Source organism: Haliotis cracherodii, unplaced genomic scaffold (assembly GCF_022045235.1).
Source record: "Haliotis cracherodii isolate W230 unplaced genomic scaffold, xgHalCrac1.p SCAF_1, whole genome shotgun sequence".
NCBI classification, from domain to species: domain Eukaryota; kingdom Metazoa; phylum Mollusca; class Gastropoda; order Lepetellida; family Haliotidae; genus Haliotis; species Haliotis cracherodii.
The window spans coordinates 76,784,873-76,809,747 of record NW_027266264.1 but is presented as its reverse complement, the minus strand read 5'-3'; the positions used below and the strand labels follow the sequence as shown (position 1 = coordinate 76,809,747).

At 41.2% G+C, this 24,875-nt stretch overlaps 1 protein-coding gene across 2 annotated transcripts in view; it reads right to left on the bottom strand.

The window, feature by feature from the left end:
* The window catches only part of LOC139476459 (ankycorbin-like), a 91,911-nt gene that overhangs the window by 50,917 nt on the left and 16,119 nt on the right, over positions 1–24,875 (bottom strand). For both annotated transcript variants that reach the window (XM_071259412.1, XM_071259422.1), the window contains exons 2-4: positions 4,155–4,298; positions 1,602–1,732; positions 317–405 (exon numbers count right to left, since the gene is read on the bottom strand). In XM_071259412.1, coding sequence (XP_071115513.1) covers positions 317–405; positions 1,602–1,732; positions 4,155–4,211 — 277 coding nt within the window. In that variant the 5' untranslated portion in view covers positions 4,212–4,298. The remainder of the gene's footprint in view (positions 1–316; positions 406–1,601; positions 1,733–4,154; positions 4,299–24,875) is intronic.

Sequence of the window (24,875 nt, the reverse complement as noted above, 5' to 3'; positions counted from 1 at the left end):
GTAGTGTAAGACATCATACCAGTACCCACCTTGTAGTGTAAGACATCATCCCAGTACCCACCTTGTAGTGTAAAACATCATCACAGTACCCACCTTGTATTGTAAGACATCATACCAGTACCCACCTTGTAGTGTAAAACATCATCACAGTACCCACCTTGTATTGTAAGACATCATACCAGTACCCACCTTGTAGTGTAAGACATCATTACAGTACCCACCTTGTAGTGTAAGACATCATTACAGTACCCACCTAGTAGCATAAGATATCATCCCAGTACCCACCTTGTAGCGTAAGACATAGTCCAGTACCCACCTTGTATTGTGAGGTCGTTGACATCATCACTATACTTCAGCAGGAGTTCAACTATCTGGTCGTTGCCTACGGCACATGCAATATGTAGGCTGCAATACAAACATCACAGATACTGTTACAATCATGTTTACATGTTCACCCCATGACAGTCTTCTGTAAAGGGCTGCACATGCATTGCATGCAAAAGAAGCAAAACATTTTGTATGAAATTGTAGTATTAATAATTGTTCAATATTTCAAAGCTTGATAATAGTAATTTCACAATCAAATAAGCTCAGTCTTCTCAAAGAAACTTTCAGATGCAAGATTTCAAATCCTTTGATATGACACCCTCCTGGATTCCCTGCCAGAGAGTTGACAGAGAAATACCATTCATCGAACATATAACCAGAAAAACAATGTTGTAGAAGGCACATTGTGTTGCTGGGCCTGTGTTTTTAATATTTTTTTAGTGTGGGCCTCTGTGATTCATATCAATGTGTTGGTGGGCCGGTGTGATTCATGTCATTGTGTTGGTGGGCCTGTGTGGGCCGGTGTGATTCATGTCATTGTGTTGGTGGGCCTGTGTGGGCCGGTGTGATTCATGTCATTGTGTTGGTGGGCCTGTGTGGGCCTGTGTGATTCATATCATTGTGTTGGTGGGCCTGTGTGATTCATGGGCCCAAAGAGGCCCACCAACACAATGAATTGAATCACACAGGCCCACCAACACAATGACATGAATCACACAGGCCCACACAGGCCCACCAACACAATGACATGAATCACACTGGTGGGCCTGTGTGGGCCTGTGTGATTCATGTCATTGTGTTGGTGGGCCTGTGTGGGCCTGTGTGATTCATGTCATTGTGTTGGAGGGCCGGTGGGATTCAAGTCATTGTGTTGGTGGGCCTGTGTGATTCTAGTTATTGTGTTGGTGGGCCTGTGTGATTCATGTCATTGTGTTGGTGGGCCGGTGTGATTCAAGTCATTGTGTTGGTGGGCCTCTGTGGGCCTGTGTGATTCATGTCATTGTGTTAGAGGGCCTGTGTGGGCCTGTGTGATTCAAGTCTTTGTGTTGGTGGGCCTCTGTAGGCCGGTGTGATTCATGTCTTTGTGTTGGTGGGCCTCTGTGGGCCTGTGTGATTCAAGTCACTGTGTTGGTGGGCATGTGTTATTCATGTCATCATGGTCATTGTGCTGTTGGGAGTGTGTTTCAAGTGCTTACTGATGTTAGTTTCTCAACTGACTTTTTTTCCAGCAAATATAGATGCAGAGTACAGATCGTTGATACTTTGTAACTTACACTGAGTGTCCCTTAGGCCCAAGTTTGGTAGGGTTGAGAGTTTTCTTGTTGAGTATACTGGTCGCCTTCTTGACATCGCCAGACTCCACCGTCTTAAGCAGCTTCTCATCATTCTTGTTCCATTCAGACAACTGAAAGTCAAGCCAACACACATCAGAGAACAAATTGGAGGTGAAAGTCAAGCCAACACACATCAGGGAACATTATTGGAGTTGAAAGTCAAGCCAACACACATCAGGGAACATATTGGAGTTGACAGTCAAGCCAACACAAATCAGGGAACATATTGGAGGTGAGAGTCAAGCCAACACACATCAGGGAACATTATTGGAGTTGAAAGTCAAGCCAACACACATCAGGGAACATATTGGAGTTGACAGTCAAGCCAACACAAATCAGGGAACATATTGGAGGTGAGAGTCAAGCCAACACACATCAGGGAACATATTGGAGGTTAGAGTCAAGCCAACAAACATCAGGGAACATATTGGAGGTGACAGTCAAGCCAACACACATCAGGGAACATATTGGAGGTGACAGTCAAGCCAACACACATCAGGGAACATATTGGAGGTTAGAGTCAAGCCAACACACATCAGGGAACATACTGGAGTTGAAAGTCAAGCCAACACACATCAGGGAACATATTGGAGGTGAGAGTCAAGCCAACACACATCAGGGAACATATTGGAGGTTAGAGTCAAGCCAACACACATCAGGGAACATATTGGAGTTGACAGTCAAGCCAACACACATCAGGGAACATATTGGAGGTGAGAGTCAAGCCAACACACATCAGGGAACATATTGGAGGTTAGAGTCAAGCCAACAAACATCAGGGAACATATTGGAGGTGACAGTCAAGCCAACACACATCAGGGAACATATTGGAGGTGACAGTCAAGCCAACACACATCAGGGAACATATTGGAGGTGAGAGTCAAGCCAACACAAATCAGGTAACATATTGGAGGCGAGAGTCAAGCCAACACACATCAGGGAACATATTGGAGGTGAGAGTCAAGCCAACACACATCAGGGAACATATTGGAGGCGAGAGTCAAGCCAACACACATCAGGGAACATATTGGAGGTGAGAGTCAAGCCAACACACATCAGGGAACATATTGGAGGTGAGAGTCAAGCCAACACACATCAGGGAACATTATTGGAGTTGAAAGTCAAGCCAACACACATCAGGGAACATATTGGAGTTGACAGTCAAGCCAACACAAATCAGGGAACATATTGGAGGTGACAGTCAAGCCAACACACATCAGGGAACATATTGGAGGTTAGAGTCAAGCCAACAAACATCAGGGAACATATTGGAGGTGACAGTCAAGCCAACACACATCAGGGAACATATTGGAGGTGACAGTCAAGCCAACACACATCAGGGAACATATTGGAGGTGAGAGTCAAGCCAACACACATCAGGGAACATATTGGAGGTGAGAGTCAAGCCAACACACATCAGGGAACATATTGGAGGCGAGAGTCAAGCCAACACACATCAGGGAACATATTGGAGGTGAGAGTCAAGCCAACACACATCAGGGAACATATTGGAGGTGACAGTCAAGCCAACACACATCAGGGAACATTATTGGAGTTGAAAGTCAAGCCAACACACATCAGGGAACATATTGGAGGTGAGAGTCAAGCCAACACACATCAGGGAACATATTGGAGGTGACAGTCAAGCCAACACACATCAGGGAACATTATTGGAGTTGAAAGTCAAGCCAACACACATCAGGGAACATATTGGAGTTGACAGTCAAACCAACACACATCAGGGAACATATTGGAGGTGAGAGTCAAGCCAACACACATCAGGGAACATATTGGAGGTGAGAGTCAAGCCAACACACATCAGGGAACATATTGGAGGTGAGAGGGTGACTGACAGTCAAGCCAACACACATCAGGGAACATATTGGAGTTGACAGTCAAGCCAACACACATCACCAAAATTAATGAAAAGACTATTGGATAGAATTTGGAATAAAACTTATGCAAGAGATTACAAACATAAGGCCAGATATAAAAGGATCACTTTTTATAACCAGATAGTGTAATCACTATGGGGTGGTTGTCAAGCTATTTCCTGTGTTACGTTCTCACAGTAATGTCTTTGCATTTGGAAAAATAATCAAAACTTAATCAAAACTCATTGTCTGCATGTATAATGCACACCTCCATCCACACAGCTGTATTATTTTGGTGAAAAATGCTGCACTATACACAAGAAAATCTTGTGTTCTACTACTGATTAACAAGCATACGTCATGGTTCAGAAAGGCACTGTGGCATTATGAATGTTGCAACTCAAATATCTTAACAGAATCACCATGATCACACCTCTAAACATGGCCCAGTTGCAGTAATAAATAAATTCTTAGAATAACATGCTGACAAGATTTTGTATTGAATGACATCTCTTCTTTACAAAGACCCTTTAGTTTTTAACATAACAAATAAATAGAACCTTATAAGGCTGCAGCACAAAATTACTTCCTTCATATGAAAAGAATTGTGATCACTTACATCTGTGGTACTTTTTGTTCTGAATTTGAACAAGTTGCGCACTCGATAGCGCGACATCCTGTGATCTTGGACCCCTGGTCTGGATCTCTGTCCGTAGTTACCAATGTAATCTTAACATCCTGGGACGAGGAGGGAAGCGCTCCACTGCAAGCAACAACAAAATAAAGTTAACAAGACATCCATGTGGAAAAACACAGACATTCTCCAGACAAGCTGTGTCCTGTATGAACAGGAAATACTCCAAGACCTGACAAAATCAAACTCTTAGACATAATTAGATTTGCTTGCTTTTATATCTTTTTTATAACCCACTGCGTCCATCATGTAACTAAATGTTCATTATAAGAAAGGGTGAGATGTCATGTTATATAATCCTTAATTATTTGACAGTCCTTTGCCAGTAGACCACCAGCCTCAACTGTTTGCCAGGACGGATGCTTGATGCTTCTTGAAGACGTCATGGGAGGGGCGTTCTGCCATCCCAAATGTATCTAATGCCAGCAGTCTACTAGAGCCTGTGCTTAACACCAAGTTAATTGTATGGGGTTGTTATAGAGGGAAACAGAGGGGATCTGGCTTCCTGGGAGCTAAGCTGGCTGTATCTGATCCCAGACATCATCAACTGTTGTATATGTTCACATGTATGAGATGTGACAATGTTAAGCCATGAAGATGAAAGTCATTCTACAATGTTCTGGTGCAGTGGTGGCATCCGTTTAACCTAATAAAGACTTGGAAAACTTCATCTTAGTACATATGCCCACTTCAACATAAAGATTTCAGTATGTAGAAATGGAAGTATTCAATTAGAGCGCCCAAGAACCACCAGTCTTGACCAGACAACTAAACAGATTCCCTCCGGCACAAAGGGAGAACCAAGAGTCATCAGGAGATGACATTTCCCATAGTTCTGGTGCAATTCAGAAATTAAGCTGGCTACTTACACCCCACTTTCAGTTCACTGCCATTGGATACCTTCAGTTCAGTGAAGAAAAAAATAATGCTGGTCAGTATTTTTCAATATCCCAAATCATCAAAAGGTATCTGCACAGTATGTTTATCAAGATATTCAACAGTTTTGGAGTTCTGCTAAGGAAACGATCACTACCCTCATATTCAGTGTAAGTCCAACTTGTTGTCATAAAAACAAACTTAAAAAACAAAAAAAATAAAAATCCCAAATCATCAAAAGGCACCAGTTCACCACTAGACTGATCTGTATAGAAAGTTTCTTTCAGAAATATGAAACAGTTTTTGAGTTCTGCTCTGGAAACGAACACTACCATCATTTTCAGTGTAATAAGTCCAACTTGTCATGAAAACATTAAATATAACAAGTATTTGTCACAAAGTGACGAAATGTCCCCCGCCTGTATATACACCAGAGTACCAAATATGAAGACAATCCAGCGATTAGTTCTTGAGATATTGCGGCAACACCGTTTTCCAACTCCAAAAGCAGATTTGCCTGCTGTGACCTTGAAAATGGGGTCAAGGTCACCAAAACCGACTGGGGTCAAGGTCACCAAAACCGACTGGTGTCTGCGGAGTCTGTATATACACAATAGTTCCAAATATGAAGACAATCCAGTGTTTAGTTCTTGAGATATCGCGGCAACAAACAGGTGGGACGTACGGACGGACGGACTTACGGACGGTCGTGAATACTATGTCCCCCGCTCCGCGCTTTCGCGCGGCAGGAGACAAAAAACAAAACAAACCCAAATCATCACAAATCATCAGAAGATGACAAATCACCCAGGCCCCTACAATAGCAAAAGGCAGCACTTCAGCCCCTGGTTAATATATGTACCAAGTTTGGATGAAAAATCTTTCATCGGTTCAGGTAAAAAAAAACGGAAAAAAATAAATAAAAAAAATATCCAAAATCATCCCAAGGCACCAGTTCACCACTTGACAAATGTATCAAGAGGTTCTGAGTTCTGATCCAGAAACAGCAAACAGACGGCTGACGGACATGCTCATCGCTATATCCCCGATTTTTCAAAACTATATAAATGGATCACTAAAAACCAGTGATGATACCAGTTGTTCACAAGAAATGGAACCACCAAAACATAATATTGAATTATAGACCATAGTGCAATATCAGCTTCTGTCAGTTACATTGTTACAAAGTTACAATATGTAGAAGTTGTCCTACATGAAATATACAGTTACATTATTCACCATATATAGCACCCTGTTCCAAATAAGTGCCCCCTTCTAGAGACTTCTAGACCAATCTGTGACGAATCTATCAAAGCATTCACTACCAAGTCCTTATTTTCTTGTGTATATTACAGATTTCTTAACATAAAACACAGCTATGTAGAAGGGATATACAATTTCCTTGTAACTATCATAAACAAGAAAGAAGTGAGCAAAGCTCACATACCCCCGTTATTCCCACTTGTCAACAACAAATAGTAAATAGTTTGTTAAATAATGAAATATTACATATTTCTAACTGATTTTAACTTCAATGTTTTAAAACTCAGATTGAGTTCCAGTGACAATTGACCCCCCCCCCCCCACCTCCAAATCTCCCATGTTACCAGTGTTCACTACGAGGAAGTAGATCACAAGGAACACCTTGGAATAAAAATTTGATTGAGGAGTTACATAAGAAGAATTATCAAAAGGACCAAAAATTGTTGATATAAAAACACATTAAATGGAACAATATGAAATAAGAAAATCAATAATTAATAATTTCCATCTAGCCTTAACAAATATGGTAAAGAATTCATAAATTCAAACTATCACAAAGCACAGATACTTATGATGATCTACATGTGTGGAAACAATTTTTGAAAATATATTAGCTATACAAAACCAGTCATTAAAATTTCTAAATTCCATCATGTTTCCAGCAAAAGAGAAAACTTTCAGAACCTTATAAAAGATAAAAAACAATCATAGCGGTTAATGTAGCATGTTTGCTGAAGCTAGGATACACAAGTATTTGTCACAGAGTGACGAAATATCCCCCGCCTGTACACCATAGTACCAAATATGAAGACAATCCAGAGATTAGTTCTTGAGATATTGTGGCAACACCGTTTTCCAACTCCAAAAACAGATTTGCCTGCTGTGACCTTGAAAATGGGGTCAAGGTCACCAAAACTGACTGGTGTCTGCGGAGTCTGTATATACACCATAGTTCCAAATATGAAGACAATCCAGAGATTAGTTCTTGAGATATTGCGGCAACACCGTTTTCCAACTCCAAAAGCAGATATGCCTGCTGTGACCTTGAAAATGGGGTCAAGGTCACCAATATTGCGGCAACACCGTTTTCCAACTCCAAAAGCAGATATGCCTGCTGTGACCTTGAAAATGGGGTCAAGGTCACCAAAACCAACTGGTGTCTGCGGAGTCTGTTACCTTGAAAATTAAGTTAATGTTACCTTGAAAATTAATTTAAGGTCACGAAAACCGACTGGTGTCTGCAGAGTCTGTATATACACCATAGTACCAAATATGAAGACAATCCAGAGATTAGTTCTTGAGATATCGCGGCAACACTGTTTTCCAACTCCAAAAGCAGATTTGCCTGCTGTGACCTTGAAAATGGGGTCAAGGTCACCAAAACCGACTGGTGTCTGCGGAGTCTGTATATACACCATAGTTCCAAATATGAAGACAATCCAGAGATTAGTTCTTGAGATATTGCGGCAACACCGTTTTCCAACTCCAAAAGCAGATATGCCTGCTGTGACCTTGAAAATGGGGTCAAGGTCACTAAAACCAACTGGTGTCTGCAGAGTCTGTATATACACCATAGTTCCAAATATGAAGACAATCCAGAGATTAGTTCTTGAGATATTGCGGCAACACCGTTTTCCAAATCCAAAAGCAGATATGCCTGCTGTGACCTTGAAAATGGGGTCAAGGTCACCAAAACCGACTGGTGTCTGCGGAGTCTGTATATACACCATAGTTCCAAATATGAAGACATTCCAGAGATTAGTTCTTGAGATATTGCGGCAACACCGTTTTCCAACTCCAAAAGCAGATATGCCTGCTGTGACCTTGAAAATGGGGTCAAGGTCACCAAAACCGACTGGTGTCTGCGGAGTCTGTATATACACCATAGTTCCAAATATGAAGACATTCCAGAGATTAGTTCTTGAGATATTGTGGCAACACCGTTTTCCAACTCCAAAAGCAGATATGCCTGCTGTGACCTTGAAAATGGGGTCAAGGTCACTAAAACCAACTGGTGTCTGCAGAGTCTGTATATACACCATAGTTCCAAATATGAAGACAATCCAGCGATTAGTTCTTGAGATATTGCGGCAACACCGTTTTCCAACTCCAAAAGCAGATATGCCTGCTGTGACCTTGAAAATGGGGTCAAGGTCACCAAAACCGACTGGTGTCTGCGGAGTCTGTATATACACCATAGTTCCAAATATGAAGACATTCCAGAGATTAGTTCTTGAGATATTGCGGCAACACCGTTTTCCAACTCCAAAAGCAGATATGCCTGCTGTGACCTTGAAAATGGGGTCAAGGTCACCAAAACCGACTGGTGTCTGCGGAGTCTGTATATACACCATAGTTCCAAATATGAAGACAATCCAGTGTTTAGTTCTTGAGATATCGCGGCAACAAACAGGTGGGACGTACGGACGGACGTACGGACGGTCGTGAATACTATATCCCCCGCTTCGCGCTTTCGCGCGGCGGGGGATAATAATATTGTAAACATGGATCTTACAAAAACTCTACCCCAAATTTATGTTTCACCATGATTCCATGGAAACGGCAATCTTCAAACTAGCAAAAGACACAAGTACTCATTTGGTAAATGTGTGTAGCAAGTTTGGTGAAGCTAGGGTGCATGGTTAAAAAGTCATGGGCCGTACAAAAGCTCGGACGGAAGGACGGACAAACGGACGAACGGAACGCTATATACCCCCGATTTACTTCGTAAATGGGGGTATAAAAATGTTGGGTTTAACTGCTGTGTGAATTACTTTATCTCTCACAAAAATTTGATTTGTGTATGTTTTAATAAGCATCTAATTTGGAATTTTTCTAGCACCCAGGGTGCTTATTACAGCAAATAGGGTAAGAGAGTCTTGAGTTAACATAGTTTAACAATACTTCTTAAACTGAAGAGGATTGACTAATATGTGTTCTTTAAAATGAAAACTGTAGGAATTTCTTTTTCTCAATGGGATCCAATAATACACGTGAGGTGAAATGGATTTGATGTCGAGTTCCAGATTATTGCACTTATATAGCGATGAGCATGCCGGTGTGTGTATGTGTGGCTGCTTGTCCTCATCCAGACTAATACCGGTTATATAGTTCTAACCCAGGAAAATATCATGCTGCAGTTTTACATTGACCCACTCAGACACAGCACACTGACTTCAAGTCGATCAATCCTTGTTTTATCCCCTAAATGCAGATTAACAACAAGTACTGTCATACAAGTTGAATGGTATGCTGCGCCCGGGCATCAAACCACTGACCTTACACTCTTCAGGCAGAGGCCGTATCTCCTGAAACCATGGCCCCGGTCCCTTCAATACATGCCCTGACCATACTAGCCAGTACCACATGCTGTGTCAAGAACCACCACACTGACCTTACACTCTCCAGGCAGAGGCCGTATCTCCTGAAACCATGGCCCCGGTCCCTTCAATACATGCCCTGACCATACTAGCCAGTACTACATGCTGTGTCAAGAACCACCACACTGACCTTACACTCTCCAGGCAGAGGCCGTATCACCTGAAACCATGGCCCCGGTCCCTTCGATACATGCCCTGACCATACTAGCCAGTACTACATGCTGTGTCAAGAACCACCACACTGACCTTACACTCTCCAGGCAGAGGCCGTATCTCCTGAAACCATGGCCCTGGTCCCTTCAATACATGCCCTGACCATACTAGCCAGTACTACATGCTGTGTCAAGAGCCACCACACTGACCTTACACTCTCCAGGCAGAGGCCGTATCTCCTGAAACCATGGCCCTGGTCCCTTCAATACATGCCCTGACCTTACTAGCCAGTACTACATGCTGTGTCAAGAACCACCACACTGACCTTACACTCTCCAGGCAGAGGCCGCATCTCCTGAAACCATGGCCCCGGTCCCTTCAATACATGCCCTGACCATACTAGCCAGTACCACATGCTGTGTCAAGAACCACCACACTGACCTTACACTCTCCAGGCAGAGGCCGTATCTCCTGAAACCATGGCCCCGGTCCCTTCAATACATGCCCTGACCATACTAGCCAGTACCACATGCTGTGTCAAGAGCCACCACACTGACCTTACACTCTCCAGGCAGAGGCCATATCACCTGAAACCATGGCCCTGGTCCCTTCAATACATGCCCTGACCATACTAGCCAGTACCACATGCTGTGTCAAGAACCACCACACTGACCTTACACTCTCCAGGCAGAGGCCGTATCACCTGAAACCATGGCCCCGGTCCCTTCAATACATGCCCTGACCATACTAGCCAGTACTACATGCTGTGTCAAGAACCACCACACTGACCTTACACTCTCCAGGCAGAGGCCGTATCTCCTGAAACCATGGCCCCGGTCCCTTCAATACATGCCCTGACCATACTAGCCAGTACCACATGCTGTGTCAAGAACCACCACACTGACCTTACATTCTCCAGGCAGAGGCCGTATCACCTGAAACCATGGCCCCGGTCCCTTCAATACATGCCCTGACCATACTAGCCAGTACCACATGCTGTGTCAAGAACCACCACACTGACCTTACATTCTCCAGGCAGAGGCCGTATCTCCTGAAACCATGGCCCCGGTCCCTTCAATACATGCCCTGACCATACTAGCCAGTACCACATGCTGTGTCAAGAACCACCACACTGACCTTACACTCTCCAGGCAGAGGCCGTATCTCCTGAAACCATGGCCCCGGTCCCTTCAATACATGCCCTGACCATACTAGCCAGTACCACATGCTGTGTCAAGAACCACCACACTGACCTTACATTCTCCAGGCAGAGGCCGTATCACCTGAAACCATGGCCCCGGTCCCTTCAATACATGCCCTGACCATACTAGCCAGTACCACATGCTGTGTCAAGAACCACCACACTGACCTTACACTCTCCAGGCAGAGGCCGTATCTCCTGAAACCATGGCCCCGGTCCCTTCAATACATGCCCTGACCATACTAGCCAGTACCACATGCTGTGTCAAGAACCACCACACTAACCGTGTCCACCAGGGCTGTAAGAACTATACCCATACTTTTTCTCCAGTGTGACTTGTTGGAGTGAGTGAGTGAGTGAGTATAGTTTTACGCCGCTCTTAGCAATATTCCAGCAATATCCTAGTAGGTGACGCCAGAAATGAAAGCGTGAAAAGCGAACACTTTAACCACTAGGCTTCCCCATCGTCCGTGAGTTGTTGGATCTGCTAACCCTAATACCACTTTTCCAGTCTAATTGGCATGGTTTATTTTGTTTAAACTGTCACTGTATTGATCGATACACCTTTTATTTTTCCTAACAAGTGTCGAGTTCACAATAATACATCTACATTATTCAGATGCTGCCATGTTGAGATCCTTCACACAAACATAGTAACAGAAAAAAGAATGAAACCCTCCCACCTCCGATAAGAACTGCCACCAAGTCACTGATATCAACACTCTATCACTGACTGCATGAGAAGTGTTTGGCAACTCCTTACATACTGTAGACATATTTTTGGAAATATTTGACTGCCTCAGTTATTATTGTCAGATAAGATAATTATAATTCTTTTGGCATCACAAAGAATATCATCTTTAATTCAGTAAATTATATAAGCTTGAAATTCTTTAGGCTCATATCATAAAAAAATTAATGTTTTCTTTTAGATTCAATGCTTAATTAAAACATATATTATGTGTACATTCATGATACAGCCAGTGGTGTTAAAATGTACGTTTTTCTCAAGTATCTACTAGCACTACAGAGGAAAACACAATAGTCTCAGATAAGTCCTATGTGAAATAGAAGACAAATCAGGGTATGAAAGATTTAGTAATCACAGCTACTCGAAATCTGCCAAAACAATGAACATGCTGTTTACAACAAGAAGAAATGTCTAAACTACAAACAAGTTACCACAACAGATGCATTGACAGAAACAATGATTTTACAATGTATTTTCTTAGCAGAGAGAGATGTTCCCTGTTTTTCCCTCCAACCTGTGCAAACACACTGGCTCATCATCGAGATGCTGAATTAGAGACATAAGTAACAAACCATAACAGTTTATCTACCCTCGTACGACAATGTGGCCATTACCTATAATGTTGTGGGTATCACATACCTTCTCTTCATGTTTTAGTAGCCCTCTTTGTCATTGTGGTTATCACAGCCATATATTACTCAACATAAACATGACAAGAAGCAGACATTACCAGGAACAAGTCCTCAGTATGCGTGAGGAGAGGGTGTCTATCAGGCAGGTCTCTGACACGGAGAAACAACAGCATTGAAGCTTTAGGATGATATACTACCCAGACAAACAGTCATGATCTGTATTGCTGTACTTAACCTAGGTCATCTTATACACTGGAGCAATAGTATTTATTTCATTCAAATACATGTGTTATTATGAACCTCAATAGTCATGATAGCAAAGGATGAGATGAAGTCTAAGCTGGGCTGAAGATGATCTGAGTGAGAGCAATATTCCAGCCATATCACTGAGGGGAACACCAGCAGTGGGTTTCACACATTTTACCCCTATGAGGAATCAAACCCAAGTTCGGCATGAGAAGTGAACTCTTCAACCACTTGGCAAGTCCACCTTCCCCTTATTATCTGAAGAACTCTTCAAATGTACTGTGTTCTGAACTACGAGTAATGTACATACCATTTTATCAGTTACTGACATGGGATAAGCCTGTTGAACCCAAAGATCTCATGGAATGTCATCATTAATTTGAATGAAAGAAACTCTCATAACAATCTCTACTTTTAGGTCCAAAATAAGATTATTTGTTGTCCCGAAGTTGTGATTTACAGACTCTGTGGTACTGACCATGTTAGGGGAGGGTAAATGATAATTTTTGTGTCTTGTCCCCAACTCTAAGTCAACTGACAAATGCCTCCGTGGGGATTCCGATCCTCAGCTAGTAATGCTGGATCAGATGGTCAGACTCGGTGACTTCATTGATTTGCATGTCATTGTACCCAGACTGCAAGGGACATTGACGATAATATCAATCACTAGGTTGTTGACCCAGAGTTGATTATTTTCCGACTACATTTATAGTGCTGGAATATTGGTAAATGGGGCATTAAACAACATACAAACAACTGAAAATATTAATTAATAGGTACATATTGTTCCATATGCTTGTTGCGGCTATGAGTTTAATTGACCAGATGCACAAGTTGCTTGTGAAATCTGCAATCAGTCAACGGAAAATAAATTGTTGACCTTGAGCGCATTGAAAGTGACAATGATTTTACTGCAGTTTGGACATCATTCTGTCCATTCTGCTGTGGTTGGAAAATCGAAGATTTTGTACATATTCACAATAATGTGAGATGTTTTTTGTCATGGATGCAAAGGACACAAATTGAGGTCGACAAAGAGTTGGGAAAAAAAGATAAAGAAGATGTCACCCATAATGTCAGTGTAAATTTTATTTGGCAACCGGTGCCACTGAGCAAATACTGGCCTAAAGATGCAAAGATCCACGGATTAAAAAACAGGTAATACCTCCGGCAAAAAGTCCCAACAAAGAAAACCCCGTAACCACACTTAATGCAATCAGTTTCTAAACAAGTTCTTTTTCAACACTTCAGCAAAAACTTTGCTTTCAACATTCTGGTGGGGCGACACGAAGGTGAGAGAATTCTCACGTGTTTGAATTTCTCCTATCGGCAAGTGTGTGAAAAGCACATCTCTTACATGGCACACATTTAAATCATTGTTAGACATCCCCTGCATCCATTCAGTCGCCTTTTCATGACCCAAGTCTAACTTACTGTCAACAGTTTAAGCTCTCTTTAAACTTTTTTACCACATCGAAAATGTTGTTGTGAAAGGTAAAAACCCTTCATCTTACATGTGGAGGTAAAACATGTGACGGGATCACACACAGTAGCCTCGTAACGAAGGCTTTATGTAGTGGTAATGAAACATGAAATTGTTAGACATTGAATTACTTACTAAACAGGGGCTTGTTCATCTCAGCAAACAGAGGAGGAAAATGCTTAAATACTTGGACTTTTGGACCAGAATTTTGGTGGTTTTTTTGTTAAAAGCAAAGGAAATGTGACTAAATGCATTAGAATACAATGATCAGCTTGAAGAGAGGGGGTTTCAGTCATAAACTGAACAAAAATAAAGAAGGATCATGGGTATTCTTTGAGATACTTTTATGAAATCGTGTGATCAATCTTGATATCCCTCAAAATATACATGATCCTTAAGTTGTTTGTTCAGAACAAACAGTTGTAACATATGAAGACATATCTAGATTAGATTATTATGACAACTAAATCCGAGATTGTTATTTGGGGCAAATGGACAAAGTGGTGTGGGGTAGGGTACATATGACCAGATTGTTTTACAAAATAACTTAACAACACAAGAGAATTTTCAAACCAACCAAGGGGAAGATGACCACATATTTACAAGTATTCCAACTAACATTAACATGGCAAGCTGTTTTAAAAAAGATTGTACTTTATGAAACAAATGAAGACTTTTGAGTGAGTGAGTGTCTGAGTTGGGTTTAACGCAGCTATTCCAGTTATATCGCAGCGTGTCAGCTTGATGTAGGAGGAAAGCCCGAAGTGATGCAGGTCTTGGACGTTTACCACTTCAGTGAAACCCACGAGCACGGGTATGGTGCTGACAAACCTAGAAACATAATCAGGGCAAACCGGGATTCGAACCCATAATCATAGGTTTCTGGCTTGCCAAAGGGACGCAACACTGCACAGCGAATCACGGCGCCTGAGACGACTGGGCCACCCGGGTCCCCTGAAGACAAGGACAGCCAGCCACTGTGTACATCATCACTTCTATTCTACAATGACATTACATACTGACATTGATACATACAGCTACCCCATATGTGCCAAGGCGACAACTGAGACAAAATGTTTGTTATTCTAAAGAAGTAAAAGAGCACCCGATTTTTTCACACGACTTTAGGTAATCCGTCATGACCAGTGGGTGGAGAGAATCTTTTGTTAAGAGGCAGGATATTTTTTCGGTCACTGCTTCAAACCATACAATTCTCTGAAAGGTGGAACCAAACAGTTGGTTTCTTTTCACAACACATATTTCTCCAGAACATCCAGCATGTTCAGTAAATAATTTGAATTTCGGGGGGTAAAACCTATACACAAGTTTTCCCCACACCTACTATGTCCCCAAATGTCAGATTAGATCATGTTGGCAGGCATTATGTTTTAATACTTCAGATTTTCTTTTCATTTTTTTCAAAATATAATGAACATGGATATTATAAATAAGAAATCAATTCAACATTCTAGGCATGATTGTGGAGTAATTGTTTTATTGCTTTTGATTGTGTATTTTATTGAAGTCAATCATTTTCAAAAGACTTCAAAATAACAATCATAAACATGGATTCTGTATTTTTTTTACAAGATTCAGCAATTAATTTATTGGCTTAGTTGTGGAGTAATTGATGTAATGTTTTGATTGCAAACATTATTGAAGATCTTCATTTTCAGACTTTTCAATTATATTATTAGAAAACACAGAATTCACAAACTGGCTACAATAATTTATTTACAGGCAAATTGTGGGGTAACTGATTTTTTGCTTTAGTGTTTGATTAATTAATCTATTGGGTAGATTGTGAAGATTTGGCAAGATTGGGAATGAAATTCATCATTCTTGAAACTGAGAATATAATTGAGATGCTTGTTTGGCTTGAAATATGAATCAATGTCACAACTAGTTGCACATAAATACTTCTTGTTGTTATTATCGCTATGGAAATTGTGATTCAGATGATGCTTACGTTGGCTGGAAACACAAACACGTTAATCATTCTGATCATCAGAACCAGGTCTCCAATGTAGCTGTGATAGATTCATGGTATTAACCATGCTTATCAAACCCCTAACAATGGGCTGAAGCAGGCAACAGAGTCAGATCAAGATGATACAGAGATGAGTGAGTGAGTATGTTGGGTTTATCACGACGCTAACAGTATTCCAGTTATATCATGGCGTGTCATCTTTATGTGGAAGGAAAGCCCAAAGTAATGCAGGTCTGAGACTTATACCACTCAGTGAAACCAATGAGCACAGAATTCAAATCCAGGTTCCTGGCGTGCTCAAGGGACACAACTTTTCCAACTTAGACAACATTGGTTTAAAAATACATTTTAAACTGATGTGTCCTGATTAATATGTATTCTTTAAATATTCTTTAGTTTGTGTGTGTGTGTGTGTGTGTGTGTGTGTGTGTGTGTGTGTGTGTGTGTGTGTGTGTGTGTGTGTGTGTGCGCGCGTGCGCGCGCGCGTGCGTGCGTGTGGCTGCCAGTGTGTGTGTGTGTGCGTGCGTGCGTGCGTGCGTGTGGCTGCCAGTTTTATAGTGCTAGCCTCAGATACCATGTCACAGTTTAACATGAATACCCAACTCAGAGTATACCGACTCTGAGCTCACCAGCGCTTTTTTATCCCATTAATGCCAAGCACCAGGCAGGATAACAACAAGTACCATCTTTTCAATCTTTTGTTATGATGCACCCTGGGATCGAAACAGTCAGTCAGACACTCTATCAGTCTGACTAAACAAGGCATAGCATGATGTTGTTTGTTTGTTTGTTCTTTTGTTTTGTATGTTTGTTGTTTAACGCCACACTCATCAGTATTCCAGCTACATGATGGCGGTCTGTAAATAATCGAATCTGGACCAGACAATCAAGTGATTGACATAAAGAGCATCGATCCATGCAATTGCGATACAATGACATACATCAACAAAGTCCTCACCAATCCTGACCACCTGATCCTGTTAAATAGTTGCCTTTTATAACAAGCCTAGTCACCTTTTACGGCAGGCATAGGGTTGCTGAAGACCTATTCTAACCCAGATCTTCACGAGTCCATAACTTGATGTAACAAACTTCATAAGAAGGGTCGCAGCATTCCAGACATGCACACAACTCATCTCACGGACCTGGTTGTTGGAATATTGTGCATATGCATAATAAACGTAAAAAGATTCAACAACCCAACGTGCTGATGTGCATGACAACAGGGGACGAGACCTGCCTGCTCAATTCCATGTCAGTCCAGCACAAAGCTGCTAGTCCAGGTATCGAGTGGTTCACACACACATTTATTTTTGCAATTCTTTTCAGTAAGGCAATCAGGATAGGATCTACCTAGTCGGCCATCAACAGATGACAGTGCTCAGATTTCGTTGTTGGCGTGACTGATTTGTGCGTGACATTGAGGTGATCAACTCTGTTCGTGGGTGGCAGCAGTGCCACTAAAAAGGCAACACTGTTCACCTGCTTGTTATTTTCTAAAGTTAAATCTTAATTAATAAACAGGGTACCAAACATTTTCACATTTTGTGGTCCTTGATCCATAATGTTTTGTGAAAGATCTTGGAAGAAACATTTACAAGTAAAAACAGTAAAATAAACACAATTATTTCAAATTATTCATAATTAATAACATGTCCTTAATATTATGATACAGATACACAAATATAGTAACCATGGAAATACAAATATCAGTACAAAGAGGAAATAGAGATAGATATACAGATGACACGGCTCCAAAGACTTCAGAGAATACATAGAGGATATCCAAACCACTTCCTTTTTCCAACAAACATGGTAATTTATATATTTATGCTGCATCTGATGGCGGGAAGTTGTTTCAAGCCTGTAATTCATCATCCATGACAGTAGCAGCAAGTATCTGAACACATTACTGACACCACCAACATGGCTAAACAATGCTGCATTCCTCGCTGGGGTTTTGTTTCCTTTCAGTGGGTGAAGTTGTTTCACAGCAACATTCAAGCAATGTTCTCTAAATAATCTGATTCTGGGCAAGAGAGCCCTGTGGTCGATAGCATGAGCCACAATCTCAGCCTACATAGACACATAATCAGCTTAGGTCTAACCCTGATCCGGGTTAGAATGGATCTTCGCCAACCCATGCTTGCCGTAAAGGGCGACTATGCTTGTCACAAGAGGCGTATTGCGTAGATCGATGATCATGATGTCAATCACAGGATTGTCTGATCCAGACTTGATTATTTACAGACCGCAGTCATATAGCTGGAATACTGCCCAGTGTGTTATTAAACAACAAACAAACAAAACATAATCATCTGGGGCCCAGTTCCACAAAGCAATCTTAGCGCTAAGATTATCATACTCTTTTACTTTCACATAGGCTTACGAAAGGCGTAGTGCTAAGATCGCTTTGTGGAACGGGCCCTGGTTTTACGTTGCAAGCAACTGATCCTCATTTTCTTTACATGAAGCTCTTCATATAACCCGGCATGATACTGCTGCTCTGTGGTCTAGTGGTAGAACGTCCGCCTGGAAAGCGGAAGGTCTGGGGTTCGATCCCTGGCCGCGTCATACCAAAAGACCATAAAAGATGGTACTTCTTGTTACCCTATCTGGCGCTCGGCATTAAGGGGTTAAAGCAAGGACTGGTTGGCTCGGAGTCAGTATACTGTGTCTGAGTATAGTATGCATGTTAAACTGCGGCATAGTATCTCAGTGGGCTAGCGCTATAAACCGGCATCAGTCCGGTCTAGTACAAGCGAGCGCGCACGCACGCACGCACGCACGCACGCACGCACCGCTATATAAGTGCAATAATCTTGGACGCGACGTTAAACCCAATTTCACCTCACCTCACCTAAACTGCCATGATAAAACCCTACTCACCCATACTGATAAAGGGGTCAGGTGAGGGTCTAAAACATGGCGTTTAAGATTATTGCACTTACATAGCGACGACCATGCCTACTGAGATAATAACACAGTTTGCCATGAATTCCCCAGGATACGGACACGGGGCTGACAGGCCTTGCTTTATGTCCTTAATGACGAGGACCAGGCAACGTATATTCTGATAAAGAAATTCTTCTTTCTACAAATGCAGACACAACACATACACATAACATGCCTAACACAAAGTTTCATCAAAAATGTATATTTCACTATTTTACATTCTGAAATGCTTCAATGTCATCTACAATGTGAAAATAAGGTAGTCACAGTTAAGCCAGACTTTTTTACAAATCTGCTGATTCCCAAAATTTGAAATGTGAAGAACAAAATGAAATACAGTGATTTTTGATACACCACCAACCAGAAATAAGAAAAGTGTTTAAAAAAATAATTTACAGTCACTATAAATATAAATAAATTATATAAAGTACCATAATTAAGACCTATTGACAATATATCTTAAAAGCCCTCACCACAACTTCCTATATTATATTTGTTTCCTATCTACTTAACATTTTAATGAAATAAGGGGAAATTGGAATTTTATGTATATATATTGATTTTAACCTACCGGGCTGAATGCTTGGGCTAACAATTTGTAAACCATCTAAAAAAGAAGATTGGCCTTACTTTCAGTGACAGTGTTACATAAAAAGGTTCTCCTTTGGCCATAAAGCAATGGACGACGCTTGGTGGGAAAATGAACACACCTTTGACAAAGCTGCAGTTACATGAAAATGGTAGTAACAAGTTCTGTTACCACTGCATCGTGTCAGCATGTTTATGCATCTGAACACACATCAAAGATTTTATGTGAAACATACTTTGACAACCTCCTCTAAAACAGCCAACGCAGAAACAATTTCTAACACTTTCTCATAATATTCCAATATTCTATCCCTTCCAAGAATATTAGATCAATTTCTCGTTTTACATCATCTGTGAAGACGACCTACAAGTGATAATCCATTACCGCTGATATCACCAGCATCATCACTCATCTCGAGACCTACAAAAATATGACCGATATCAACCCTTGGGCGCGAGGTTCAATATATTTACTTAGTGGAAGCCATTAATCAAAGCACTTCAACAGCCAGCCAAGTGAATCTGACTGGAAATCCACAATCTACAAGCAAGGCACACGGAGTATTACTTACCTACCTACTTAAGCAATGTATAGGAAAGCCAAGTAATATACTTCACGCTTCTTGCATTCCATGCACTTCAACTTGAGAACATGCATGCCTGTGTTAATACCTTGGCTGTAACCTCTCAAAAGAATTACCTGTGCATAAAATCACACCACAACAACAGCTGGCAACTACAATATCCCACACGAATATTTACCTGTGTCCTGGTTTCACAACTGCTTTGAAATTTTGTACTTTCATTCAAAGGAACACTGAGAATTGGAAGTTTGTCATCCTTTTCAAGCACATTCAACATGGATAGAGGCACATGTATCAACTGCACTGTACGCAGTAAGATTTGTGAGAGAAGGGAATCTGAAGTATTGTCAAGCATAAATGATCCCTTTAACAAGTCAAAGGACTGGCAGGTCGTTTCTCAAATGGAGATTGTCAATGGACGATACACAGTTACTCACAATGTTCACAGTTCAACAAATGGTTGTGAAGTTCTTTGAGCAGTATTTCTGTCACACCACAGTCAGGGCTACCAAGTGAGTGAGTATGGTTTTACGCCGCTTTTAGCAATATTCCAGCAATATCACAGCGGGGGAGACCAGACATGGGCTTCACACATTGTACCCATGTCGCGAATCAAACCCGGGTCTTCGACGTGACGAGCGAACGCTTTAACCACAAGGCTACCCGACCGCCCCAGGGCTACCAAGAATGGACTTCACACATTGTGCATGTGTTGAATATAACAGATAAATGAAAGAGGTGAAGTTTAATCATATCTTCACAAAAATCAGAAAAACACATTTAACTTATGTATGGTTTTAATGAGCACCCCCTTTTTTCAATTTTCCAAGCGCCCCAGCGCATGTCATGGCAAATATGGCTTGTTTTGTTCTGATCAATCAATTTCATCAATGGTTGTCTAGTTTCAGTCTCTCACTAGAATCAGATCATGAAACTTTTGACTTTCCAATTATCATTATCAATTATCCATTTTGTTAATTTGTAGTTGACGATAAGCATGAAAAAGCTGTAACTTCAACATGGTCAAAGCCTCAGGCCATTCATCAGTGTTAAACATTCACATTGGAGGGGGGGGGGGGGTGTAGTCTAGTGGTTGAATTGTCCACTCATCATGCCGAAGACCCGGGTTCGATTCTCCAGATGGGTACAATACAATATGTGAATATGTGAAGCCCATTTCTGGTGTCCCCCACTATGATATTGCTGGAATAGTGCTAGAAGCAGCATAAAACTATACTCACTCACTATTCACCATAATTTACATTCATCACTTTATAATATGCTGATCCATCAACAATTGCTTTTTCAAACCAATGTTAAATCGCGAAATCTACTAACTCCCAATAAATATCAGGTGATCATCCTTGAAAAGATTATATTTCCCGAGGTCAGCGGGATGATAATTGAATTGTGTTTGTTGCTGTAACTGTATCTGTCTCTTGGGCTTCCTCCGACATTAATCTGACAAGCTGGGATCACGGGGACATCAATGAAGCACTGTTCAAACATCATAAAAACAAGTCCCATAATCACTCATACGCTACTGATATTTCATCATGGAAAAGACATGCTTGTCGTAAAACAACTATGCTTGTCGTAAGAGGCAACTAACAGAATCGGGAGGTCAGGCCCGCTGACTTGGTTGATGCATGTCATCAGATCCCAATTGTGTGGATCGATGCTCATGATATCAATCACAGGATTGTCTGGTCCAGATTTGATTATTTACAGACCGCTGCCATACAGCTGGAATATTGCTGGGTGCGTCATTAAACAACAAACAAACAAACATCATAGAAAATCTAATGACTTCAACAGATACCCGACAGTGACAAGCATTATCATCATGATAAGAAAAAGTGCACTGTAGTTCACCTGGATATGTATAGTCAGCCCCTCCCGATGTCAACAAAGATAGCCACTTCACAAAGGTTGTTGTTGGAACTGATATTCAGATATTTGTCAATCTCATTAAAATCAGATCTTAGTTCTCGCTTGCTAAACAAAAATCTAAAGACATCCCATTATGGGTCACGTCAGAACGACCTTTCAACCAACCAATCAGAGCGTCGCATACCAGATCATGTGTTTTCTAATCATGCAACCACAAAATATTTAACACGGCGTATTCCGAACAACAGTCACGGGTGTTAAGATTATATCCATACAATCTAGGCCATCTATAAGCCATTCCAGAATGTTCTCATTATCAGTTTTAATTTTGTTTAATCAAGAATACATCAAAATATGTTTCGAAGCGTAGTCCCCAGTTTGAAACTAGTGTCATTAAGCTCGAGAAAGCTTCCTCTTTTGATTGGCTAATGTTGATTTCTTGTCAGTCATTTAATTGGTTGGTCAAAATTCGCGAAAGGTCTGACGAGACCATGTAATGGGATGTTTAGTGGTAGCGAAAACTAAGATATGATTTGAATGAGATTGTATATTTGTCTGCACACAGTCTTGGTCATGTCATAATTACACTATTACAGTAAATGGTAAATCAGGTGATAAGGTTTTCCATGAAAAGTCTGGCATTAAGATCATATTTTGCCCCGGGTTATGATACATGAACTATTTATGTACCTTTTATTATGTATCCAATTTGGTGAAAATTTGAAAACATTTTGCTCGTTAAAATATATTTTGAATGAATTATTTTGTTCCCGTTGTGCCACAGGTGAGATGAGGTGAACAGGAGCTTAACGTCACCTTCAAGATTATTGCACTTGCATGCATGTGTGGTGTGTGTGCATGTGTGGTGTGTGTGCGTGCGTGAGGGAGAGTGTGTTTGTTGCTGTGGGTGTTAGTGTGGGGTGTGGCTGCATGTACATGTCCACACAATTGCTAAGACACAGTATACAGACTCTTAGCTGACCAGTCCTTGTTACATCCCCCTTAATGCTGAGCACCCGGCAGGGTAACAACAAGTACCATCTCTTAACATCTTTCGGTATGACCCCTGGGGATGGCACCTGGTTTTGACTCTAGAATTAGGGTCTAAACATACACTACACACTGAGCAGTACACCATCTATATGAAGGTGGGGGCACGGGTGGCCCGATTCGCTGGGCAGAGTTGCATCCCTTAGTTGCGTCCATAGAAACCTATGATTGTGGGTTCGAATCCTGGTTCGCCCTGATTATGTTTCTAGGTTTGTCAGCACCATACCCGTGCTTGTGGGTTTCACTGAAGTGGTAAATGTCTTAGACTCGCATCACTTTGGGCTTTCCTCCCACATTAAGCTAACACTCCGTGATATAACTGGAATACTGTTAAAAGTGGTGTTAAACCCAACTCACTCACTCACCCTGTATGAAGGTGCCTATTAGGAATCAAGTCTGGACCAAACAATCCGGTGACTGATATCATGAACAACGGTCCAAGCTGTATGATGACACACAATCAACCAAGTTACCAAGCCTGACCTCCTGATCCATTCAATCTCTTCTTATGAAAGGTATAGGTTGCTAAGAACACATTCTAACCAGGAATGCCAATAGGGTTGACAATATGTCGTATTACGGAGGCTACATTCCACAGGCACTAACCAGATCAGAGGGCTATACCAATACCACTAGTAATCCATTCCGTCAACACCGCCATTACTCCCATCATGTAGATCACTCTCCTACTCCACATGTTTTTATTACCAGCGCTCAGTTAGTCATGATGAACTGTATAATGTGTGGGACAACATGGAGGATCTTATTCAGGTAATGAGTCCCAATTACTTCCTTTTGTCCCATTTGGCACGGTAGACCAATGATGTGTGTCTACCATGTATATATATATCAGTGACAATAAGTGCTGAAGCCTCTGCTGACAGATGTAAAGATCTATACAGTTGAATGTTTAAGCTTCAGTATTGAATGCATGTTGTGTGAATAGTATGTTGGTGATCCTTGGAAGCACTATATATATATATCACATTCATCAACAGATCATAGTTTCATGGCCATCTGCTTCTGTTCCAATGCATGTCACATTGCAGTGTTAGAAACAGTTTCCATTCACTAGTCCTTATAATGATAACATATAGCAAAACCCTTAAAAATGGCATTTTCTACTAGTCCTTATGATACCTTTACCATTGGGCAGTTTGGCAAGGACTACAGGACTAATGCCAATTTCTAACCCTGCATTGTAGCTTCGTGAACCACAAACAAATCTAGTAAACATCATCTGTAAAATCTGGTAATTTCTTTATCATGTTTATCATGTTTATTATTTCATACACAGATTGCAAGTGATTCTAGTGCATTTGATTGGCTAAGAAAGCAATTTCTTTTTGCTTGTTTTTGTGTTTATGGAGTCAAAAGATGTAAAAAAAATAGTGTCCACAAAAAATGCTAAAGTCAGTTCTTCAATGACACTATGTTCTCTGTTATGTGCATCACACACAGCAATTTGTGCTTCCAACACTTCTGGTCATGATTGGGACTGTGGAGTGTACTCAGTAAGCAGTGTTCTCGTTAAGCAGAGAGTGTTCAGTATGAAACGAATCACAACTGAACATCCTCCTCGTCCACTAGACATACATGTT